This window comes from Tympanuchus pallidicinctus, unplaced genomic scaffold (genome assembly GCF_026119805.1).
Source record: "Tympanuchus pallidicinctus isolate F22 unplaced genomic scaffold, pur_lepc_1.0 scaffold41, whole genome shotgun sequence".
NCBI lineage: Eukaryota > Metazoa > Chordata > Aves > Galliformes > Phasianidae > Tympanuchus > Tympanuchus pallidicinctus.
In genome coordinates, this window is record NW_026294760.1 from 1,256,025 (window position 1) to 1,281,950 (window position 25,926).

The 25,926-nt window shown below is 50.0% G+C and overlaps 2 protein-coding genes across 3 annotated transcripts; one reads left to right on the forward strand and one right to left on the reverse strand.

Annotated features, from left to right (window-relative positions):
• Window positions 1-587: 587 nt before the first annotated feature.
• Window positions 588-10,728, reverse strand: SFRP1 (secreted frizzled related protein 1). Its single transcript, XM_052701879.1, has 3 exons — window positions 10,167-10,728; window positions 6,963-7,040; window positions 588-3,579 (listed from the first exon to the last, which is right to left on the reverse strand). The coding sequence occupies exons 1-3, from the start codon at window positions 10,687-10,689 to the stop codon at window positions 3,257-3,259; spliced, it is 924 nt and encodes a 307-aa protein (XP_052557839.1). The 5' UTR covers window positions 10,690-10,728; the 3' UTR covers window positions 588-3,256.
• A 10,874-nt stretch (window positions 10,729-21,602) lies between these two features.
• GOLGA7 (golgin A7) lies at window positions 21,603-25,886 on the forward strand. 2 transcript variants are annotated; one of them, XM_052701888.1, is made up of 5 exons: window positions 21,603-21,825; window positions 22,332-22,484; window positions 23,293-23,394; window positions 23,860-23,923; window positions 24,662-25,886. In XM_052701888.1, the coding sequence occupies exons 1-4, from the start codon at window positions 21,715-21,717 to the stop codon at window positions 23,905-23,907; spliced, it is 414 nt and encodes a 137-aa protein (XP_052557848.1). In that variant the 5' UTR covers window positions 21,603-21,714; the 3' UTR covers window positions 23,908-23,923; window positions 24,662-25,886. The 2 variants fall into 2 exon arrangements, with proteins under 2 accessions (XP_052557848.1, XP_052557847.1); XM_052701887.1 differs by having other exon boundaries at window positions 21,604-21,825; window positions 24,665-25,886.
• Window positions 25,887-25,926: the final 40 nt, after the last annotated feature.

Here is a 25,926-nt window from a genome sequence, read left to right on the forward strand (position 1 = left end):
TTGCTCTCATGGCACCTCGTGCTGTTGCTGATGTCCCTGGCCAAGGGCACTGGAGGGCAGGAGCTCCCTGATTTCTCCACTATCAAACCTCCCCTCCACCTGAGACCAACTGCAGGCTATGCTCAGCCCTGCTGGCTGTTTCTCAAAGGATGGCTGACTGCTCTGATTGGAATAACCTGAGAGCTGGAGCCAGGGCTGATTAATGGGGTTTCAGGTGTGTGCCTGCTTTCCTTGCTACCAGTGACAGCAACAACATTTTCTAGGAAATAATTCCTGCAGACAATGCTGTTTGCTGTAAGGAGCTCATTGCCTTCGCTTGCACTGGTGAGAGCTAGCTGGTTTGCAACAGGGGTATTAATGTACAGATAAAGCAGTGTCTAGAAGCAGCACTTTGACAGCACTTCTCTGTCTCAGCACTGTGGATGTGTGGTTTAAGCTCTTGCATCTCTCCTTGCCAGGCAGCAGTGCAGATAAGCTGTGTCTGTATAGAGACAGTGTGCTGAACCCTTGAATGTCAGAGTGAGTAATGCAACTGATACGGAAAAGGCAACAATAAAAATAACTTTGAAAGGGAGGAGGAAAAAAAAAAAACCCCAACGTTTTATTGAGAGGTTTTCTTGCTCCAATCACAGAAGAGAGAGAACAGAAGCCATAATGTGTTTATATCAACCACAAGTTTAAAACAAAGCAAAACAATCAAGTACAGATTTCTTTATCAAAATATACCATGAGAAAAGCAAGCAGCGCTCTGCTGTAATGCATTGTGCTCACATGAGAGGTTCCCACAGCAGCACAGACTCTTCACACAGCTCTGGGTTGTGCCTGCTCACAGCACTCACACATCTGTGCTCTTCTTCTCCGCTGTCACAATTGCATTTGGAGCATTTGTCCTTCAAAACCTATTTGATGTGGAGCTTGGGCTGCTCCCCCCGAGCCTCACGAGCAAATAAGGAATGCGGAGTCCTCAAAGCCCACTGCAGCTCTGTGCCCTGCATGACCCCCACCTGGCTCTCACACCCCCAGACCTATTTGCAGAGTGCATGGGCTGCACTGCAAGATGATTTCTGGGTTCTGAGAGCAGGGATGCACCGCTGGGGAGCGTTAAGTTTGGCTCCTCTTGTCCATAAAGCTGCAGCACATCCAGCCCAGACATCCCCAGCATCGCATCACGTCCCACTGCATCGCACTGCAGCCACCTCTGACAGCACCAACGTGGGACAGAAAACGACGTCCCTATAAAAACAGGGAGGGGGAATCACGTCGTTGTTGATTAATTTAGCAGTTTTAGTTAAGAGACGATTGATACATAAAAGACAAAGCATAAACAACAGATATGAGATTTGAAAATAAATGCAAGCCGTAACATCAAAACCAACAGCTGAAACCATCTACCGTGAGCACACTGCTGTGGTTGCAGTGCTGAACACCTTCACCATGTCTGAGGCTTCCAGCCACGCCAGGGAAGCAGATGCTGATGTGGTTCTGCAGCCTCAGCCTCGGCACTGTGGGCCTGGACTGCAGCCCAGTGCTGCTCCATCCCCGGGTTGGGGGAGATGGGAGCCCAGGGGGGCACAGGCAGCAGCTGCAGCTCTGATTTGGGGCTGCCACACAAGGTTCTAAAATCACATTAGAGCAAAATGTAAATATATATCCTGTCTACAACACGATGTTACATCAAACTCTTAGTGCTGTTATTTTTTTTATTATTATTATTATTATTATTATTAAAATCCTCCACATACAAAGAGAGCACAAGGGATGCAATGATGCACAGGGGCTCCGCCTGCTCCATCTGCACAGAACTGCTGGCAGATCCCACAGCAGTTTGGCAGGAGGGTGGTACAACGACCATCCAGGTACATGGAGATGCCCAATGCACCGTGTCTGAAACATCACACACAGCTCAGCAGCCCTGAGCTGCTTCTAAAGCTTAGGGTGGATCTTTTTTGTGGTTTTGCTCTTTTTTTTCTTTTTTTAATTCACTGATCAAGTACATTATCTACAATGATTAACTTTGCATCACAGTAACAATGCTAATACACGCTGTGGTCTAAGACACTTAGTGGGATTTGCTAAAGAGTTCACATCCTAAATCCATCTCTCTGCTAGTTCTGAAGCAGCATTCATCAGGGTGCTCAGCATATTTAGGGAGTTTATCTACAATAAAGTCCATGGTTCAGTCATGAAAGAAACACACAGCGCTCCCGAGCCAGAGAACAATTCATTCACCAGATCTGAGCAGAGTTAACTGCAAAGCTACAGGATTATTTCAAGTTTTAAGACAGTCATTCTCTTAAGAGCAATCATGATTGATGAGAATGATGAACAGAAGCAGGATGGTGTAATTAATGTGGAGTAACGTGGGACTATGCAGAAAAGAACACGTCCAATTAACAGAATAATGAATTTCAGCCCGGTCAATAATCATTTGGATGCAGTATTCATTGTCTTTCATATAATGACACAACCTCACGCTAATGTGGTATTTTGATGACAGGAAAAAGAAAAACAACAGTACAAACAAAGCCAAGTTGTCATACATCAAAACCTGGACACCAATCAGTCCCAACTGCAGAAAGAGGAGCAAGGAGAGGATGCAGTCCTGTGCTGCTCCACAGGGATCACTCCTTGCCCTTCTGCAGTGCAATATTTTGCTGACAGCCTGAAGAAACTACAAAATATTGGTGGTAAAATGAGCAATAACACAAGCCAGCAAGCAGAGCCTCGCTGAGGGACACAGCCAGGTATGTGGGACCATGCAATGGTTGGGAATGAGACCCAGCAAATCAGGGCACTGTGAGGTCCTGGGCTGAGGCTCAACCCAAAGGCACTCAGACTGGAATAATGGTTGGTTTGTATTTACCATGAGGGCAATTAGCTACTAAGAGGTTTTATCAGGGGTTCGATGGATGCTGCTTCACTTGTTTATTAACTTGTCAGGATGGAATGCTTTTCCAATAGGCTGGCTCTGGTCCTGTAGGAATTAACTCAGGTGCTCCTGCAGCCACAAATACAGGTGGTCACGAGGGTCACATCCAAAATCATGTTGTCTCACAGCCCTCTGCATCTGATCGTTGCTATTTCCATGAACTCACAGCAATGGGTCTTTGGCTACTGCAGATGTATGTGGTTTGTGACCTCGGGGTCTGCTCAGTGCTCACTCTGGGAAATGCTGGCATGGGGCAGGAGGTGGGGCTGGGGGAGCTCTGAGAATGAGGAAGAAAGGGGGGGGAGGGGGGTTTGGCCCCCATGGGGGTCACTTGAAGACAGATGGGAACGTTGGGCAGTCCGGAGCTTTCACCTTCTTCATGAACTTCTTGAACTCTTTGTTCTTCTTGTCCCACTTGTAGATGGCTGTCAGAAGGTGCTGGGTCTTCACCTGGCGGCCCATGATGAGGAAATGGTGGCCGAGGTTGTCCAGCTGGTGGCAGGGGCAGTCAGCCCCATTCTTCAGGAGCAGCACCAACTTCTTCAGGTTCTTCTTGCGGATGGGCCCCAGCTTCAGCGCCTTCCTCTTCTGTGGAATGATCACTTTGTCCCCGTTCTCCTTCTTCACCTCCTTGATGGTCATCTTAAGAGCTGAAAAACAAGCCAAGGAGAAGGGAAAAAAAAAAAACCAACAGAAAGTTCTCAGCACAAAACAATTTTAATTGAGAAGGAAATTTGTTCAGCAGCACAACGCATGATTTGCTAGCAAAATGTTAGCTGAGCAATGACAGAGACTCTTAAGAGATCAACTCAGCTCCTCAAACATTTGCTTTCAGGCTCTCCTGCCCTCAAGCAGCTGTAGAACACATTCTGAACACTGAGTATTGCTATGTGTGAGCTGGTGGGGACCTGGGGAGCAGGGCCAACCCCATCCCATACCAACAGAAGAATTCTCCTCTTTGGATTCAGTGCCTTCCTGAGTAAATAGCAACCCAAATAAAAGAAAATTAATGCTCATTTGCCATGACCAAGAACAGGAATTCAGTAAGCATGGGAAAAATGATGGAAATGTGTTGTACATTAAAGTACCACTTCTGTGCCATTTGGCTCTGTCTCGTTTTTGGGGAAAAGCACATGTGGCCAAAAATGACTAACATATTTCCATCATTTGGGAGTTTACTTCAGAGCCACAGATAAATAATGCTCAGATATGTGATTGTCTGCTGTCCCTTCCCATTTGATTCTCAGACGTGTGAGCAGCAGGTAGCACAGCAGAAGCCATGGGCTCTGGCAGGGGAAAGAGTCCCCTGCATCACTGCTCCTTGAAGTTCTGCCCTGCTGGAACTTGTAGCAATAAATACACGTCATATTCAGGTCACCACTGCAGACACACATGGCAGCAGGACAGCAATGACAGCCTCAAGAAGGCAGCACAGTCTGTGTGCTACCCTCGTGCTCCCAGCCACTGCACTGGCAGTGAGAATAATGGTATTTGTCTGCCCACATGCCAAAAAAGGCTGCTGTGCTTGCCAAGAGCCCTGTTGTGTTATACTATTACTGTACAGGAAAGCAATCCAGGGCTGGAAACTAAAGGAAAGCTTTCTTTCTATCTGCTTTCCAAATTCAGGATGCTCAGGGAGCTAGAGATGCAAGCTTTACAGAGCAGGAGAGACCAGAGCAGCTCCATTTGCACCGAGCCCTGGAACGGCACAAGGCACAGGAACACATCACTGACATCACCCCCACCCCAGGTGCACCCCAGCCCACACCACTTGGCTCCATCTCAGCTCTCCCCCACGTGTAGGAGCCCCACACCAGCACCCCCAGGGGCAGGGAAGGGAATGTGAGAGAGTGGAAAGCTCTGCTGTTCCTGCAGCCTCGTTGCTCCTTCCTTCAGGAATCGCACAGAAGAAGGAAACCTGCCAGAAGACACATTAGGGCTGTAACTGGAGAAGGGTGCAGGCAAGGAGCTGTCAGTCAAGGGGAAAAATAAACAGCATGTATTGATTGTACTGCAGTCCCGGTTCAGCAAGAGCCCGCTGGGCAGGATCTCTCAGACCTCAGGGAAAGGGCAGAAATGATAAATACACCCACCAAGAGAAACAGAGAGCAGCAGCATGCCAGGGCTGCCCAGCCCCGAGCTGCTACAAGCAGGCAGAGCACCAACAGCACAGCCCAGGGATGTGCAGGAGCCCTACAACAAGGGCACCATGTGAACTGGGGAAAAGCGGTGAGCAGAGCCCACCACCAGCTGCCCCTCACAGTACACGTAGTTTAAACATTTACAGTACATGTCTGGCTGTGATGAGGTTCTGTAACCTGTCAGCTGCCGGTGTTTACCTTGCTGGATGTGCATGAGAAACCTCAGTTGGAGGGGACGGGAGTTTATGTTAGTGCCAGATAAACAGCTCTCCATGAGAAATCACCCCCACGACAGTAACCCCTGAAGACTAAACAGAGATCTAAGGATCCTGCGGTGGGAGAGCACTTCCTGGGGCCGATCCATCGCTCACCAGCTGCTCCCCACTGCCAGGCATCCCCACAGCATCCTGCCTACATCCTTCACCCCAGCTCCCAGCACACCAGAGTGGCTGGAGGGACCTCTCCTCAATGGAGGAGGAAGAAGAACGCAGAGGCAGAAGGAAGAAGTGCCAAAGGCAGCAGCTTGAAACCTACACCACTGAGAATCCATGCAAATGAACTTTTCCACTGCTATTTATTCTGGTGACAAGAGAGGAAGAGGAGAACAAAAGGCAACCCAAAATGCAACCAGCTTTCCATTGTGAGGAAAGAATGATGCCTCACACGCAGCAGACACCAGTTATGTCCTGCTCAGCTGCTCTGGACTCCTCTCCAGGAAGAAGTTGTCTCGTTTTCATAAGAAAACTCCTGGGCCACAGATGAGGAGCTCAGGACAGGCAGCTCCCAGACACAGTGAATTCTTGCACTCCGGGAGCACGCACATTCCTGAGGAACTATTACATGGGTGTTCCTGTGGATGATTTCCCCCATTAGAAAAGAGTCTGCACTTTTGGCATACCAAACCTGCAGGCGTGGGGAATTCATTTCCAGCAGAAGGGGTAAAGCATCAGCACAGAGCAGGTTGGGGTTTGCACAGCACACGTTCAAGTGCTAATCCCCCCGGAATGCACACCTTGCTCAATGCTCCTTTAATAGCTTTTCAGGAAAGTTACAGACACCAGCAAGGATGTCAAAACCGGTTAATGCTGGGCTTGATCTGAAAAAGCTCATATTTTTCCCTGCAACAGCTTTCTTTCGTTGTTTCTTTGTGGTTTTTTCTTGTTTTTAATGAAGCTCTGTTTCCCTATGATTGTCTGACTCACTTATGAGCCATAATGGATTTAGGACACAGCTTTCCAACAGCACTGCATTTTTTCCCCCTTCGCTTCTCAGCCTTAAAAAGGCAAGGGATGGGTTTTTGGGTTCAATATCAATATTTGGGTTTTTGGCAAGAAGAGCAGAATTCTGCTGAGACCCAGGGGTGCCGGCAGCCTGGGCAGCAGACACCCAGAGACACCTCCCTGCAGAGCTGCCATGGGGCCACGCAGCTCCAAGATCCATTTCCCACCAGACACATCCCACACACTGCTGCCACCACGCATCAACACTGACATCTAGAGGCATGCTTGCCCCCAGGCTGCCCGCAGACAATGAGATTGTACTGCTGACCCATATCAACCACAACGGTGGTGGGAATCCAGTGGTCCAGGATCCAGCCTACGCAGAGCTGCACTGCCCTGCACAGCCCAGGAAGCCTCCCAGCACCCCAAAAACACCTCCAAGCCCACAGCAAGGCAGCCACCAACTGGCCTGGGTAGCACAGTGGTTGCTGAGCAGCTGTAGCATCCCGTAGTGCCCTGCTCCCTGCACAGAGAGATGCCCTTCCAGCATCATGTACCCAACCTGCTGCAGCAGGCACAGCTGGAAGGGAAGGAGGATGCTCTGCAGCCAGGGCACCAAGTGTCTTCTCCTCTCCACAATACAGAGCCATAGCAGCAGGAATGCTTCCTTACCAAACTCGCTGGCACACAGGTGCTCAACAATGGCCTCCGACTTCATCTCGTTGTCACACGGGGGACACACAGTGGTTCCTGGTGAGAGGAGAGAACAGGTGATGAGGAACGAGCCCAAGAGCACCACAGACCCAGGAGGGCCAAAAGCAGCCTGAAGTCCTGCCCTGGGCTGTCAGCAGCCAGCTCAGCAGGGCAGCACCTGCCTGGTCCCAGTCCCAGCCTCAGCCCAGCCTCCTGCCAGCCCTGCTCCCCCCAGCCCAGGTGCAGGCAGCTGCTTGCAGAGGACAGGGTTGACATAGAATGGAGTTTTCAGGGCCAAGCTTCTGGCTGGAGAAGCTGCTTGCCATAGGGCATGGTGAGCAGCCTGCTGATGCTGTGTCCCACGGTGCACCAAGCTGGCACACAGCACAAAGGTATGGCAAGGAAGGCCCACGCAACAAGGGTAACCACCCCAGAGCCAGACAGGGTTCAGGACACGCACAACCCAGCTCATCAGAAGAGCTCCTCACATCCAGAGGATAATCAACTGCTTCCAGGTTCCTGCCTCCAGCCAGCAGAGACCACCCAGCAGCACAGACAGAGGTTTGTGCTACTGACGGATGAATTTATTGAAGCAGGGAGATGCTCTCGGTCCAGCACAAGGGCTCTTTCCCACACACAAGAGCTGTTCTCTGGAGCCACGCTGCAGTGCAACGTCTGCCAGTTTCTGCAGGCAGAAGGAGCCTGGACCTGCAGCACAGCAGCTACCAGCAGGAGGGTATAAAGCCGCACACCTCGTGCAGACCATAGTGCTGCTGCCTCATCCACAGATGCCCCGTGGGACACCCAGCTGGACACTCATTCCTGTGCAGTGCTTCTCCCCTCCTGCCACCCATCCTGCTTTGTGCCAAACCCTCATTCATTCCTGGGGTCAGAAGCCACGTCTTTATTAATCACACGTGTAGAGCAATTGGCCTTCCAATTGTCCCGGTTTGCCAGCAACAAGGTAATCCTCACTGCGTCCAGGAGCAGCCCTAGAAATGCCATTCTTGGTGTGCCTGAGCTGGGTGACATCCCCTTCCAACACCCTGCCAATGCCATAGCCACTTTACCAGCTTAGCTTACAGGGACACGGGGAGAAGACAGTTTCTGAGACATGATGACAGCCCAAATGCTTTATTTTTTAAATGAGCAGTCAGAATCTTTCCATACTGTACACTTAGCAAGCTCATGGCAAGGGGATGCTGGCGGGAGGACCCCACACTGTCTGCTGCCAGGAGGAGAGCAGCTGTGCTGCAGACCACCCGATCCCATACCCTGGGAGCAGAATGGTATACCCCTCATCATCAGCTTATCTCATAGCCAAAGAGCACACCAAGAGGTCGAGCCCACACAGGGCAGATAGCCAGCAGGAAAGCCACCACAGTGCCAAACCTACAAGCTTTCCAAGCTCCGACCAAAAAAAAGTAAAATAAAACTCACTGTTCCCTGGTGAAAAGTCAGGCTTTGTTTGAGCTGCGTGCGTTGCCCCAGGGATGCTGTAGCACACCCACAACGTGAGCTGGGGCTGCTGCTGTGCACCCTGGGCAGCTCGGGGACCCCAGCCCAACCCCCAGCACCCTGAGAGCACCCAACAGTCCGAGCTCTGACACCTTCCAGCCCACAACAGCTGGGACAGAGCCCACGTTCTGTATGTGACAGCTTCACTCTGAGGACTGTTTCCACTTTTTCTCCCTGCTGACCATTTTCTAATGCCTGGCTTTAGAGCTAGCTTACTCCAGGGGCAGGGAGAAGGAATGTGTAATGCTATATTAATCTGCAACTCCCCTGATGCATCCTGTGGGCCTGCAGGCTTTACTGCCTAATGCTTAAGGAGAAAGGAATTCAGCAGGTCAGCTCTTTGAGAGGCAGAAACAAATTCCAATTTTAAGGTGTTAATGGGAAAAAATACTGAAAAGACTCGTTCTTATTAATGCCCTGAGAATGGGGTGGGGGGAGGGATACTGCTGGGGCTCTGACCTTCTTCGAATCAATAGGAAACACCCCAGAGCCTGAAATCCATGGGGCTCCAGGAATACACACCAGCAGAAGTCTACACACAGCTGCAGGCAGCAGAGGGGCTCTGCTGTAACAAAGTCACTGCAGTGATGTGAGTGACAGCGTGGTACTGAACACCGTGCTGCTGCACAGCACCAAAAGAAAGCAATGCTGCCCCATCTGTCTAAACAGGCCTGAAAGTTCATCGCAAAGACGGCTGTTGAACCACACCAAGGAAGACTGGCAGATGCTGCTTGCTCACAAGGGTGACCCCAGGTCTGGAGCTACTAAAGCCTCTGAAGATACTGACCTGCACACAGCCCAGAGCAGGGGCAGCTCTACAGGCTGCAGTTCTGCTCTGCTTGGCTGCAAGTCCCTGAGGAATAAAAGCAACCTTTGTACCTGTTCACAAGACACAGCAGCAGTCTGGACCAAGGGTCTGGGTTCACCCAGAGCAGAGATCTTAGAGCTTCCCCTGAAAACAAAGAGCTCCTTCCAGCAATTGCTTCAGTGAGTGCTGTGCAACCCTACAGCCCCTGCCTTCTCCCTCTGCAAACACCTCTCAGTAGCTTTACAAAGTGCTTTAACACAGAATGCTTACCTTACACCAGAACGTTCATTTGATTATTTTAAAAGTTTCCAGCAACTAACCAGACTCCTTGCAACTCACTGTGGGCAAGCTGGTCTGACACAGGCAGACTCATGGACCATGATGGAGAAAATAAGAAACATATCCACTTTCCCCAGTTGCTTCTTGATGGGACACCCTGCCTGCAGCCTCCCTCCACCATACAGCCCCCACTGGGAAGGCAGGGCTGCTTTTCCTGCACTGTGTGCCTCCACTCAGGCAGGCTATTGAGCCTCAGTGCTGCCTGGGAAGCGTGGTGCTCTGTTGGGACCACTGCCACCATCTACTCCAGCCAAACATTCCTGCCATGTGTAAGCACACATCCCACTGCAGCTGAAGAGTGGTCCCACAGCAGCCAAGCATGGAAGAGAAACACTTCTCAGGAGAAGAGGGATGCACAGATTACAGCACTGCAACTCCCCAGGCTCCACCTGCTCCACGATTACTGCTCCACGAGTGGCAAGGAGCAGGCAGCGCATCCATCCTGCTTGGGGACAGGGATACAGCCTTTCTTGAGCTGACATCTGTTCCCCCTCCCCCCGGCTCTGACCATGCCTTACCTTTAGGCCTGGAGACTTCGGTGGCATTGGGAGCTGTCATGGCAATGCAGACATCATCCTGTGGGAACTGGTCACATTTGAGCATCTCCGGCCAAAAGAAGCCAAAGAACTGCATGACGGGCTCACAGGAATCACGCACAGCCTCGCAGAGCCAGCGGCACGGGTAGACCGGCCGGTCCAGGCAGACGGGAGCAAAGAGGGAGCAGAGGAAGACCTGGGTGCCCATATGGCAGTTCTTGTTGAGCAGCGGCACCCAGCTGCTCGCCTGGTGCTTCACCTCGGCCATGGTCTCGTGGTCCAGCAGGTTGGGCAACACCATCTTATCATAACCCACGCTGTGACACAGCCTCAGGTCGGCGGGGATGGCCACGCATTGGTGGGGTTTGGTGTAAAAGCGACCCCCAGGGTAGGGCCCCAGATCGGACTGGTAGCTCACGTAGTCGTACTCGCTGGCCCCGCCGCACGCCAGCAGCCCCGCGGCCAGCGACAGCAGCGCCCGCAGCTCGCCCCGCACTCCGCCCATGGCCGCGCCGACGGCCGCCCCGACGGCACCGCCCGCGGCACCGCCACTCCCCGCAGCTTCACCCGGATTCCCCCGCTCTGTTCCCAGACGCCCCTTCCCGGGACTCCCACCCGACGTTCGGCGGCCCCTCCCGCCAGACGCCCGTCGCTGCCGCCGCTGGCCCCTCTCAAAGCCGCCCGCTCCCTCCCCAACCCCGGCCCCACTCTGGCCCCACCGCCCCGCGCCGCGGGTTTGTGAGCCCCCGGCAGCCAATCACGGCGGTACCGCCCGCCGCGCACTCGTCCTCCGATGTCAATCAGCGGCACCGGGAGCCAATCCCGCACCGGCCCGGCCGCCTCCGCACCGCCCCAGGCGAGCCCCGACGGCGCCGCGGTCCGGCAGAGGAGCTCCGTGCCTCGGAGCGAGCGGGAGGGCGCCGCACCTGCGGCACGGCGGAGGGGTGTTCAGGGAAGGCGAAAGCACGGGGAGGCTCCCTTAGGCTTAGGAAACGCGTGAGCGCGGCCGTAGATCCTGCTGCTTCCTCCCAGGGAGAGCTGGGGGTACCGGGGGCAGTTGTGGCACGGAGCTGAAGCAGCTCTGCAAAGCCCTGGTGCTCCTCAGCAGCTTTTCCGAGATTCTGAATGTTTCTGAGTGCCTGGAGCGGACCGTGCAGATCTCATTTCCCTGTGGACAAATTCCAACCCAAATTACGGTATTTGCAGGAGAAAAAAAAAAAAAAAAAGAAGGGGGGGGGGGGAAAGCAGGAGAAAGAGTAGGTCTGTTTCTTAAAGAGGAATTACGCCTGGAAGCATGCCCACAGTGCTGGAGCCATGCAGCAGCAGCACCCAGTGCTGCCCCACCATCACACGTGGGCACAGCTGGGCCCCTCGGTTCTGGGCTTGCAGCTCAGCCAAGCTGTGTGCAGGAGTTGGGCCATCATCAGGCAGTCCCTGTGCTCCCCTGAGCCCCTTCCCCTGGCCCTACCCTGAGCTCAGTTACTGTTGCTGCTTTCTGCTGAAACAGCTTGCCATATTAAAAGCAGGAACTACACCTCATTGAGAGGTAAATGGAAGAGGTTCTGCAGCCTGCAAGCGTGAAAGAGCCACTTGAGGCCCAGTAGAAGAGAGCAGCCTGTTAGCACTGCTAATGAAGTGGAGAATTCAGTAGTAAACAAGAGAAGTCTTCGCCGTAAGGTGCCAGTTACTGAATGAAAAGCAGTGGGATGGAGCGGGCTCTTCCCTGCTGCTCGGGCTCAGGGAATGGCAGTGGAACCCTGATTGGTGTTTGCACGAAGAAACAGCTGCAAAATGGGCTTTTCATCCCTGGGGAAATCCTGACATCCTAGAATTTGCTTTTACCAACATCAATTTAGAAACACTGAAACATCTCACAGAACATAGAACATATTGCAAAGTCCAAGCAGCGTGTTGCAGTGTAGCACAAAACAGGACATGGATCTGCTTAAGGCTGTTTGGCTGCATTTCTCTCCGTAATATTTATTCACAGCCAAGTACTATGCCTGCAGGCACAACTGTCTGGTCCTGAACACAGATCCCTGCTCTTCTGGGTGCTCATAACCACGCTCTGCAAGCAACGCTCCATTTTTAACTGCAACAGCACCAGAAAGTCTTAGAGCTCTCCATCAGAGCTGCTTACACCCACCTCAACAGAAAGAGAAACAAAACCATTCCAGAGATGCACTGCATCACATATCCAGAGCATCCATGCTGCTCCTTGGGCTGGCTGCATCCTGAGGCACAGCGATGCATCTCCCAGGGCTGCCCACCCCAGCTCAGCCCTCCCCATTCCAGCAGAACGCTGCAGGTCTGTTGCTTTGGTTCTGAAGCATCCCACAAACAGCACGGACAACTCCATCCTCAGCCTTACAAACAGTTCTGCAGGCACCCTTCTGTATTTGATAGCCACGTTCATGGCAGCTGCACCTGCATGGTGTTCATGAGTGAACTGTGGGCTGAAATAGAACTGCCTCCAAAAAAAAAAAAAAGGAAGAAAAAAATCTAGCAGCTCTGGTCTAGACCACTGCATTGCATAACACACGGTATGAGCAGTATATATAGCAGTGCTCTTTCAATAAACCCTTTCCAAACTGGGCATTAACTTTTCTAAATGCCTGTGCAGCCATTCCCATTCACAGTTACGTAGCCCTCTGCTGCTTCCTAAGTTTCTGCAGTGTCATTATTTGACTTTACTTTACAGCCATTTATTGTTGCCTCTCCCAAAGGGGCTGGCATATCCTTACTGAATAACAAGATGCCTTGCAACATGCACCCTTTTGGTTATCCTGAGTCCTCCCTGCCCTGTGACAAGCCCAGCTCAATTAACCATGCTTATTTCGGTCTCTGTTGTTTGTCCTGCAGGCTGTGGGACCCTGCAGGACTGCTTGCTCTGCTGCTTGGGTGCTCCCATCCCCCCTGCCATGGGCATGCAGTGTTGAAGGCTCAACACGGCCAGCACACTCTGGCAAACTGCAGCCCCTGAGCTGTGCCCACTGCACCCCATCCCTTCTGGCCCCGCTGCTCTGCCCACAGTGCTTGGCTGCTGGGACTGGAATGTGCCTTTCCCTCCATGTTGTCCGGGAACAGGCAGGCATGGGATAATAGAATATATTAGCCCTGAGCCCATTCAGCCCCAGGCTCTTTACGAACAATGGCTGCTAACTGAGCTGATTTTTGCCAAATGACTGCCTTTCGTGCATGAGCAGCAAAGTGGAGCCCCCAAATAGAGTCCCATGCAACAATCCAATGAGCGCTATTGCCCAGGGCCCATTGTTCCACTGCTGCATTTGAGGGCATGGAGGAGTCGTGGCCTCGCCTGCCCTGGCATTTCTTCCCCAGTTTCCCACCACTGTGCCTGTCCCACCCCAAGCCCAATGGGGCAGTGGTGACACAACAGCCACCAGCAGCGAGACAAGGCTGGCAGCAACTGTTCCATCCCCATCTCCATCCCCATTCCCATCCTCAGCCCCGTCCCCACCCCCATCCCCATCATCTTTGTTCAGGGACCCTGCCGTGCCACCTCCTGCAGCAGGGCAGCTCCTGGAAAACGCAGGGGATATTTGCTTTAGCTCAGACCCCCCTGGTAGCCAGAAGTGATAGCCCCTGCTGGGGTCAGGCTGCCATGGAGGATGTTAGCTTTGCTGTGTTTGTTTTCTGGTTTTGCTCAGCAGATAGCTCAGAGCTTTCATTAGCCATGAATGCACCCTCACCTTCGTGCCTGGGGAGCTGCACACAGAGTTCTGCAGCTGGGCAGCCCTGTGCTGCTGCCCACATGGAGAGGGCATCCTGGCATGCAGCAGCCCATGCTCAGCTGGGGTCAAGGCATGTGCAGTTCCACTGACATCTCCTGTTAGTGTGAAATTAGCACCATTAAATTCTATAACTAAACACAACAAGCAAAGGGTTTACTAGCTGAGATAACACTTAGAGAACTCCAATGGCACTGCTGAAAACTCTGACCGTCTGCCCCTAATCCCAAGAGGGAACCCATGGCAAATATTTACAGGCGCTTATAAATATTTATCCCATAATAACTTGCTGCATTACAGCACATTTTTCTCTAGGAGGCTCAGCTTTGCCCTGGACCAGGTGCAGGCTGCTGTAGCATATATAAAGTTTGTCTCAATAACGTGCAGCGAGTGCTGGCATTCAATAAAATAGCAGCAGCTGAGCAGCTTGTGTGAAATGCACTTCAAGTCATTTCTACCCAACAAAAGAAAAACGTGGCTCGGCAGCACAGGTGTGCAGCCACCTCAGTGTGGTGTGAGCCCTTCTGTGCTGCCAATGCCCAGGAGGTCAGCAGGGAGCCAGAGATTTGCAATTCATCCCCAGCTTTTCCCAAATAAAAGCTTCTCTCTGCTCCTTCCCAGCCCTCCAGCAGCACAACAAGGTGGGGCAGCACTTTGCAATCCTCTCTCCCCCAAGCAGTGCTCCTCATCCGTGTGGAGCAAACCTGATTTGCTCAGCAGCAAAGAGAGCCCAGCATTTTGTTGTGGTGGTGTTCCATTTGTTTGGAAACCAGACGCTTATTTTCCCTCTAATAATTTATTGAGCTGTCTGTCCGTTTATTTATTTATCTTTCTCATGCTTGATGATTTGCAAGAGCAACCAGCAGCCTGTGGTTTGGAAACTGTGCTTCAGCCTCTCTAAGCTGAACTACAAGAGATGGAGCTCTGAACTACTTTCTAACATGGATAAACAAACAGCATGGAAAGGCTCCATTGTGTATATTCTAGGTTGCTATTTTCTTAACCCCATCTCATTAAGATGGATGGAGTTTCTGCTTATTAGTAATTTGGCAAGTTCTTCTTTGTGTACATTCTGCACTTCTCACTAATGATGCTCTGCTTCAGTGATTAACAAAGGAGACTTCCAACCCAGTCAGGGAAAACACAGCCCTGCACTCGGGGCACTCGGACAGAAACCTGATGTTCTGGAGATGTGATTCGTGGAAGACATGAAACTGCAGGGAACCCAGAAAGGGAAAAGCTGTGGCCATAAAACCTCTCCTGACATCCAAATAATTTTGACCTAAGGACATTGGCTCTTTGATTTACATGCACAATTGCAGAGCTGACAGGGCCTATAACAAAGTGATTCAGGGCCCTTATGCTGCTGTTCTGAGACGTGTCCAATGGAGTTGGAGTTGGCACTGCTACCGTCTGGATTTACAGCTGGCCATTAAAGCATGTTTACAAGCCTTTAGTACAGTGTACACATCTGGTAAATCATTGATCGAACAAATAGCTCCTGTTGTCATGCTCTCACTGTCAGATTTCTGCACCTTACCCAGCACAGATCCATCCGCACCAGAACCCCCCCATGCCCCTGCGACCACATGTCCCAGTGTCAGCAGACCCAGCCACCAACCACACACCTTTTCAGCTCCGTGGCACACGTTGGGGCAGGGATGGAAAGAGGTGCATGAGAGAAGAGAAAGCAAGCAGGAGATAAATCCTGCAGTGGTGTAGAGCGAGCCCCAGGAGCTGCACCACAGTTTCATTGTGCTGCTGTGGGATCATCTGTCCAGCTGTGCAGTGATCTGTGGCCAAACCCTGCCTCCTTGACCACACTGCTGGGCAAAGGCCAAAGGGTAAAGGGCAAAGCGGGGCAGCAGAAACAAAGCTGGGTCAGCTCATTCACGCAAAGCTTTTCAAGAGGCTTTGGACGGATGGACAGACAGACATGGGAGAGCAGGTTGTGCCATGAATAGCAGCAGCAACTGCTCTGGCATCCGCGTTGCCACCCCTGCATCCATCTTCTGTCCTGGTCCGTGGTGGTGGAAACTGAGCCACGCATGAATGCAGCACAGAACTGCTCTGAGCTGAGGCAGATTCTCTATCTTGGGCCTGCTTGCACATGGGCAAGCACAGCTGCCACAAATAATTTTGAAACAACAAAAAAATGCAGTCAGATCAAACTGTTAGCCATAACCTCCGAAGACAGCAGCTCATTAGCCCCAGTGTCAAATCCAGCAGTGCTTGAATCCACTTCACTGAGGAACTTCCAGATCATCCTGGAAGCCGAGGTCTTGCTCAACTTTCTTGAATAAAAGCTTTTCAATTTTGCAGAGAAGTGCCTGAAGGGCAGCAGCAGCCCTGCTCCCTTGCCTCCTAAAAGGGGTGGGAAAACGTGCTGGCCATGGCCCAGGGCAGCAGTGCCTGGGGTGCAGGGAGGAGGTGGATGCTCCCCCCAGCCCTACTGCAACCCAGCTGGGAGGTGTTGGTTTGAGGTGGGTTTTCTGGGCCACAGCAGCCTCCAGATTTCAATTTTCTTAATTGCAGTGTGTCCCGGAAGGATGAGAAGAAAACAGACTTTTCCTTCTCCCATAAATAGTTTTATGGAAGATTTTAAGACAGAAGTAAAGGAGAACCTCTTCCCTTCTCTGCTACACTGTGCATTTCAAACCGTTTGCAGAAGGGAATTAATTAACACAGCAGCAGAGCCCAGAGTTGTGCAGCTCTGAACAATGGAGATCCGAATTCTTCTCCCCTACCCGAGAAACACGAGCCCCAAATCCAAGTCCATAATTTTTTTTTCTAACCCGAGTCATTTTCTAGATTGATGGAGAAAATCTATAGCAAACATTTATGACTTTGCAATAAATAACCCTCACAGAAGGCAGGAGGAGCTCTGGCGAGTCTCAAGGTAACTTTCAGTGAGTGCCAGGGGTCAGGGCAGATCGGGATACGCAGAGTACAGCCTTGGGCTCATCTGTTTTGAATTATTGCTATTAGCCAAGCAAGCAGAGCCCTCAATGGAGTGGCTGTGCTGTGGTTCCACGCCGTATTTTACTTCTGCGGTGGGAGAGGAGCTTCGGAACTTCGGATCTGCAGGCAACGGAACTGGGGATGCGAAACGGCCCCGAATCATCCCGAACCTCGCAGTGCACGGACGGGGCGATGAACGCCGACATTCGCCGTCGAAGTTCCCCGAAAAGCAGCACAACCTTTGTTTGGTCGTTAAAGCAGGAAGAAAAAAAAGAGGGAATCCGAGGAAATGCTTGAAGCGATTAGGTGATCTTAACTCCGAGGCGCTAAACAAATGCAAAGCGGTTTCCCCCCCCCTCCCAAGCAACCCCCCTCCCCAGCCCCTCGTGCGGCTGCAGAATGTAATCTCATTTCTAAACACACAATTACAGAAAATAAAAAGAAAAGAATAATTAATTTCTGCTTCCTCATGCAAATCCTCTGACCAATCATTTAGGGATCAGGGGCAATTCAGCTTCTTGTGCAAATTCCAAGCTGAAAGCTTGGAGAAAAAAAAAAAAAAAAGCAAGTGAATGGATTTACTTTTCTAAGAACCAGAATTAACAAAGGTTCCATTTTCCACGGTTATGTGCCTGGCCAGACAGCCCTTGCTGACAAGCTCTCAAAAAACATGTGTTGGCCTGTTGAAAAGGCCCCAGTGTTGACTGACAGACAATCGAAGTGACAAATTGTTTCATTGTACTTGGCAGGGAGAGCGCGGCATTAGATAATTACAGCGAGGGGGGAAGCGGCAGGTCGCAGGTCAGAAGACACGTCTGACCCCGTTTTCTGAAAGCCCTGAATGGAGCCTCCTTCGGGAGAACTGCCCTCGCCCGGCGGTGATTAAGAGCTAACGAAGGCGGAGGGCAGCAGGGATCGCCCGTCCCGACGAGGGGTCCGGTCTCAGATGGCAGCGTCGCAAGCGGGAGATGCGTTGCTGGCAGCGCGGATGCAAAGCGGCAGGAGAAAAAGCTCTTCTTTTTAACGCAGCAGCCTTCAAACTTCTCGCTTGCTCCATTAGTAGGTGCGTGGAACCTCATTCCAAAATAATACAGGCAGATACCTCTGTTTTCAGGTATTCATCATTTTCGTTTTTGGGAGCAGGCGTGGATTATTTGGCTGGAAAGCACTGCAAAAGCGTTGCGTGGCTCCTGCTCAACGACAGACATTTCACTGCCTTGAAAACCCCTCCAAACTGCTCTCCAAAATGCCACTCTCCGAACTTAATTCAAACCATACAGGGAGCCCCGACGTAGAATCTTTCAGGCCTATAAAATGAAACAAATTGCCTTTGCGAGCATATCTCCCAATCTGAGCCATGCCTGTAAATTCATTTTGTCCTCTCGGATCCATACAGCATTAGGTGGCCTGAAAGGCTCCTTTGTTCCTGAGTCCTCCAGTCCCTTCCTGCAGCCCAGGTGCTGCTCTGTGTCGCATCAGGATGGAGGAGGCCCCAATGGGTCCCAGCAGCCCCTCGGATGCACCCAGCAGCCCAACACCAAGCGAAGGGGAACAGCAACAACGTTTGGTGTTTCTCACAGGAAGGATCTGTGGATCCAGCAGCCTGTGGATCGCAGCTGGTTTGATTTACCACCAACAAACACAAGTCCTGTTCCTCCCTCTTGATTTTTCTGTGTAACACTCAGTGCGGTACCCAGCAGCACAGGTTCAAATTGCCTCCCTGGGGCATAGGAACCTCCTCCTGCCCACGTGTGCTCAGTGTCCCGTGGGAACACAGCAGCCTGGGACATGCCAGGGGTTGGCAAACAGCTCCTCCTGCATTTCTCCTCCTCACCCCAAGGTGCAGGCCATGGAAACACCAAGGTCTTGAGCCTGGCAGACCCAGTTTCTGCCCCTTACTGAGACAATGCGTTACTTTTCTTTAATATTTCGTGCACGCTCGCTATGCAATTTTAACCTACGATTGAAAGATGGTGGATCAGAATAAGCTGTTGAAATTGTGAAAAGCTCCTCGTGCTTATGCTTGGTGTCATAAAACACTAAAAGAGTGAATGGATCTTTCAGAAAGAGACACATTACATGGTTACCATTTCCAGGTTCAGCACAGCAAACCCAGGAGGTTCCCTCTGGTCACAGCGTTTGCCAACTTTTTATTCCAAAAGCTCAGCAGCGGATATCTTTACGTGAAGATCCAGACACCCTGAAAATATATATCTTTTGTTTCTATAAACTCCAGTAAAATCGTAGTTGGATCAAAGTTTGCATTCAAAAGCACATTCTTCTAGAATATTTTATATGCGCATAAAACATCTGAGAAAATTTTAACATCACGATCTTAACTGCTTTCACATTGCAAGCAGCTAAAGGTTAAGGAAACGCACTCCATCTGGTGCAGCATTTTTAAGCAGATCATTCCTGAGAGCACTTCAGGCAGGCGAGGGCTGCAGGAATGGGGCTCAGCCCATGTCACACTTTGTCCCCACGCTGCTCCAACTGACCGGGCGCTTCCTGCAAGAAGGAGCAGGGGTTGTTTGTTCAAGCAAACCCATTAGGTGTTTATTAGTCTTCATTATGGAGTGCTAGAGGGTTAATTAGTTCAGGCTGTTCCTATGGGGGGAGGCAGAGAGATCACAGCAGCTGATACCCAGGTTCCTGGGACACTCACCATTCAGACAGATTTCTGTTCTTATTTTTATTTATTTTATTTTTATCTCCTCCCTGAGCAAATTAAGGGTGTCATTATCACATTTGCAAACTGCTTAGCACAAAGAAGAGCCCTCCTCCCGGCCAGACGGGTGCCTCTTCCTCAGCTGCCACCCCTGGGCTTTGTGCTGGGGACAGTGACAGCCCTGTTTACTGGCTTTTATCATTGCAAAATTGTTAGTTTTGTTTGGAGCATGACATGGCGTCTGCTTATTATGCTCTGTTAAAACTAAACAAAATAAATCATTCTTGTATTTGTTTCCTCTGTGTTGATTTGTGGCGTGGTTGGCAGGGGACAACAAATGCTTCATAAATCTCTGCAAGGCATTGAACCCTACAGATCAGAGGCCATGCAGCACTCCTGCCCAGCACTTGGGGCTTTGGAGATTAGGAGCGATGGAGAATGCTCCTGACCACCAGCATGTTGCCTCAGCCCTTCCATTAAGGCCTGAGTTCATCTAGTTTCAGCTTCCAGTCGACCTCAGTATATACACATTTTGCCTGCTTTGATCAGAACTCTGCTCCCTTTGTAAATAATTCCAGCCTGTGGGAGAGGGGCAGCACGGGGCCTCACAAGCCTCAGCCACCCATGCTACCCAACAGCTGCAAGCCTTTGTACCAAACTCCAAGCCAGGCACAACAGCTACAACCCACCTCCCCATGGAGGGCTGAAGTCACCTTGCATCAGCCAACAGAAATCCAAATCCAAAACTGCTTTGCTAGAAAAGCAAGGCTGTGTTCTCCCTGCTTATGAGGCAGGGTCCATGCAGTTCCAGCTGTCGCTGGTGTGCAGTGCTGGCATCCTGCTGTGCACAGGACATGGCAATGGGCAGTCCCAGTGTCCCAATGGACTCTGTTGCTCCCAGCTGAGGATTAAGGGTTAATGTTTCCTGCTGCTCCACACTGAATACATCCTGGTCATCAAAAGTTCTCTTGCAGAGAAAGGACAGCCCGGCACCACACTCTGATGTGATGTGAATAGAACAGACTGACGAGGCCAACGTGCAAAATGGAAAATTGCAAATGCTAATAAACATAGGATTGGAGGAAGGCTTGAAACTCCTGGGGTGGCCCCAGCTTCCTCCAGCTGTGTCCTTTATGCAATCTGTGTGCATCCCTGCCCACAGCCCTCCCAAAGCCTCCTAGACAAAGGCAAAACCCAAACACAAAAATATATCTTTAAAATTATGTGGTGTAGGATGCAGACAGTAGCTCAAGGCTATTTACAGCATGGAGGAATGCAGCAAGAAAGCTTGGCAACTCTTTGCTGTATTATATTTTAAAATAATGAATACAGGCATGGTGGAGGAATGCCACTGTCCTGCATGCAAAACATGAACGTGTGTCCCATGGTGACACCCAGCACCCAACAAGGCCATGTCCTGCAGCTGGGGCACTGACCGTCTCTGAACCCTGGTGCTGGAGCCTCATTCTATGACCCACATCTGGAATTACAAATGCCCTCGCACAGATAATGTTTGAATTAACTTTGCCTTCCATTTTTTTTTCCACGGCATTTTTAATTGGTAAAAAACAAAACAAAACAGCATTTATTACCGCAGAGTAAAATTCCACGACCGTTTTCATCCCGCCTCGCAGCCCGCAGCTCAGCGCACACGTGCGCATTCGCGGGACCGGGAGTGGGCGGTGCCAGGAGAGGGCGGGGCCCGGGATTAGACGTGGCCGGGAGTGAGCGGGGCCCGGGATTGGACGTGGCCAGGAGTGGGCGGGGCCGGGCTGTGCCACGTGATTTCGAGGCAGGGGGAGCAGGGCCGTACCATGCCAGCTTATGTTAAGGGGTGTGCACCAGAGCGGCGCCATCCGTGCGGGGCGTTGGCAGAGGTCACGAGAGCAGTGCCTCAGTTGTGATTGGTGGAGGAATCTCCGCGCAGCCAATAGGAAGCGGGCAGCGAGTGCTCATGCGTGAGCTCGCCATTATGTTTCGTGGTGGTGCGGGCGCATGCGCGCTGCCACTCTCTGGGCCCGATGAGGCTGCGGCGCATGCGCACAACGTCGCTTCCGCCTTTGTCCCGGCCCGGAGCTCACCGGACGCCTTTGCGAGTAGCCTAAAGCGAGCGGCGGCGCCCGCGGGAGCGGAGCGAGGCGGCCGCGGTGCGATGAGGCCGCAGCAAGCGCCCGTGTCGGGCAAAGTGTTCATCCAGCGAGATTACAGCGGTGGGACCCGCTGCCAATTCCAGAGCAAGTTCCCGGCCGAGCTGGAGAACCGGGTAAAGCGGATAACCGCGCTTTATTCGTGCTGCCCCGCCTTTGTGCTTTGTGTCGCTTTATGGAGTTTGTCTGAGCGGCCAGCGGGGAGTTACTGCTGATCTCTGGAGCTGCCTGGTTTGCTTTTTCGTGCTCTTTTTTTTAGTCTAGCTGCCCGTTGTGTATGAAGTAAGCTGCTTTTGCTGTTTTTCCACTGCAGTCGGTTGTTATTTAACTGCAGTCGGTGGTTATTATCGGTTTTGGAATTGCAGTCGGTTGTTATTTAACTGCTGTGCGTTCAGGTTGTGTTGGCATTCACACTTGATCTGGGCAGATTTTTGACAAGAAGTTCGAGGTCTGTAACTCACAGCATCCTCTGGACTTTGCTCTAAATGCAGCAGCTGTTTAAAATGTCAATTTCTGTGAGGAAAGACAGAGAAAGTGGAAATAAGTGAAGGCTGTTATTGGAAGATATTGATGAGTTCTGGAGTGTGAAAGGTGTGATGGCTAAATCTCATTTCTCTTTCAGATTGATAGGCAGCAGTTTGAAGAGACTGTCCGAACACTGAATAACCTTTATGCTGAAGCTGAGAAACTTGGGGGCCAGTCGTACCTTGAGGGGTGTCTGGCCTGTCTGACTGCCTATACTATCTTCTTGTGCATGGAAACGCATTATGAAAAGGTAGGTTTGTTTTGTTTTCCTTCCTTCTTAAAAGGAACTGTATCCTCCAGACTTCAGGTGATTTATGTCCTGGTAGGTTTTCTGTGACTTGCACCATCACTGTATAAATTCCACATAGACTCTAGATCTTACTGCAAGGTGACATAACAGAGGAGAGCCACAAAGATAAGAGGGCTGCAGCACCTCCACTACAAAGACAGGCTGAGGGAGCTGGGCTTGTTCAGCATGGAGAAAAGAAGGCTGCGGGGTGACCTCAGTGCAGCCTGCAGTGCCTGAAGGGAGCCTGCAGGCAGGAGGGGAGTCAACTCTTGGAAAGGGGAGATAACAGCAGGACAAGGGGAAATGGTTTGAATTGAGGGAGGGGAGATTGAGGCTGGATATCAGAGGGAAGTTCTGTGCTGTGAGAGCAGTGAGGTGCTGGAACAGCTGCCAGAGAGGCTGTGATGCCCCGTCCATCCCTGGAGGTGTTCAAGGCCAGGTTGGATGGGGCCCTGGGCAGTCTGGGCTGGTGTGAAATGTGGAGGTTGGTGGCCCTGCATGTGGCAGGGGGTTGGAGATCCGTGATCCTTGAGGTCCCTTCCAACTCTGGCCATTCTGTGATTCTGATGCTGTGGCAAGTCTGTCTGATACATGAGCAGTGTAACATTTTCTGTATATTGAGGAATAATGCAGTTTCTGTCTCTAGTGGTCTCATGCTGTATTCTCCTAATGTTGTTATATTTGTGGTATTGCTGATCTATGGCTCTAAGATAGGGAAACCTAATTAAGAACCCTGATTTAATAAACTTCTGTGCTGTTCTGCTATCAGGTTCTAAAGAAAATTGCCAAGTTCATTCAGGAACAGAATGAGAAGATCTATGCTCCTCAGGGCCTCCTTCTGACCGACCCCATTGAAAGAGGACTAAGAGTTGTATCCTTGTGTGGTTTCTAAGATTATTTCCTAATTTGTCAGTCTACAATATGCAACCTGTGTCTCTGTTAACATGGCATCCTCTCGTCATGCTTTGTCTGTGATACTGCAGAATACATGATCAGTTTGGTCACTCTCAGCTATGTGCTGCTCTTTAGTCAGATATTTATACTTCTGTCTGTTGTGTAGCTTTTCCTGAGATCTTGGAGAAGATGGCAAGGTTCACAAGCTCTTTGTGTGCAGAATTTTGTGTTCTTGTTGTTGGGACAGTCCTGAGCTGCATAGGTGACTGGTCTCATCTGACAAGGCAGATGTGCTGTTCTGTTTGCTTTATAGCTCTGAAATTAATCTTGGAAAAAACAGCTATGAAGCAGAAAGATCAAAAGTTCTGATATCCTAATGATTTTTCACTTGTGTTTTTGTAAACTTCTTATAGTATATTTCCCTAACAGCCTTTCTATGCAGATTGAAATTACCATTTATGAAGACAGAGGCATGAGCAGTGGAAGATAAAACTGTGGAGTCTCAGGTACTTATCAGCATCACAGTAGATGCCAACCTTCCTTTCCTTCAACTTTCCTTTTTTGTGCTCAGACTGGTAGACTTTCTCCAGCTGAAACAGAATATTTATTCAACTTCTGTGTGTTATCAGTGGCTTTCTACTGAAGTCTTGGGTGGTGTAGGTTTTCTGAATGTGTAGCCATATATATGATTAATTTTATGCTACCAAACATGAAGCCACTTCAAAGAATAGCAGATTTAACTTTAAACAGTCAAGATTTGAGTTTGGTAAAATATGCATAAACTTAACTTGCACTATGTTAAGCCCAAAATGGCTTTCTGTATTTAAAGGATCTTTTGATTTTTTTTTTTTTTTTCTATTTCCACAAAGGTTTTCTGGCATAAGTTTCTGAGCACACAAATATAAGACTTTGCTCTTCAATCTCGACTTTAAAACAAAGCACTATTTAAATGCTTATTTTGGTTTTCTAAACAAATTTCAGATTGATAATGTAAGAGATGAAGAAATACTTAAGAAAATCATTGGTGGCACTGTGCTAGCAACTGTTCTTCCTGTACTGCTGTGAAAGATGCAGCTTTTCTTTTTGAATGTTTTTAGAGGTATCTTGTGGCAAGCAAGTTTTAAAAGGTTTTGTGTTTCAAGCATCTATGAAATCAAGGCCATAACCCATGTTAAGAAGCCCTGAGTAATTCTATGATTCTATTTTACCTGGAAATCAATTCTGACATGTAACTTCTTTTCTAGCAGACAGCTCAACAGTGGACTTGATGTATCAGTTCCCCTACCTCCTACTTTAGAGCATCATTCCTCTTTCTGCTGCCAGATCCACAGTGCCATTTTCTACAGGGACTGACTTCCTAAAACTACTCCACGTGGTGTGACCCAGCTGGTCAGCATACATTTTGTGGCAAATTATTGAGCAGTGAGATCTCTCTTACGTTTCTCAAGAAAAACCAGAAGTGGTGAAGCTGTGTGCTCTTCTGACAGAACTGCTTTGGCCCGACAGAAGTCTAGTCATGTAAATGTGGTGCAGTTCCTCCCTACTTCTTAAACCTTTCCGTACGTCGATTGGGCTTTGGAAACCTACAAGTCAGAATGGAATTTTCCAGAAGAAAGGCTTTCCCTCAGGTTCAGTATTTCACTGAGGGGATACGTGGTGCCTCTTCCTGGTGAGAAGTGACTCAAGGCAACGAGCATTTTAAAGCATTGTGTGCTGATTCTTGTGGAAAACTAGAAGGCAAAGAGTTTCTTGTTTTAATGTTTTGGTTATTCCTAGAAGAGAGGGAGGAATAGCTGGACTTTATTCTGAGTGTTTTTTCTACTGCTGTGTATGTGCTGTTATTGTGTCTGTCAGTGCTGATCAGAAGAGGGAGTCCATTCATGGATAAAACAGGAAGTACAATAAAATGGATGCCGAACCAATAAACGTAACTCTTTCCCTATTCTGATTAATATGTGAAGTGTAAAACTGTTTCTTTATGAATTTATTGTAACTTAGAGGAAAATGCTGATTCGACAAACTTAGCTGTTGTGTGAGATGGTTTCTTAACTCTTGTCTGCTGGCACACTATTGAGAAGTAGAGCTGTGCATTATTTCGTATGTTTGTGCATTAACATTCCTCAGCAATACCTAAAAGCACGGTTCCTTAAGGAAAGGATGTTTGGATTTCAGTTCTGAGTGCCATTATCCAACTGTGGAAGGATTTCAAGAACTTAGAAACTGAGAAATTGTACAGAAGTGATGTTTTTGGCTTTTGGTGGTGCTGTAGGTGCTACCGCGTCTGAAATTCCAGGCTTGTTCCTCAGCCACTGGGTTCTGTTTGTTTGTTTGTTTTCTTTTTTGAGATTGAATATTCTCACAAATTAGAAAAAACTTGTTTTTTCTAAAATGTAACAGTGGTTGCCTTTCATGTCTGTTGCAATACTGGCAGAAGTACTAATGGATCAGTAAATCTTTTCTTAAACTGTGTCTGTGTCATGTTCAGTAGCGCTGTTTCTGAAACGCCTTC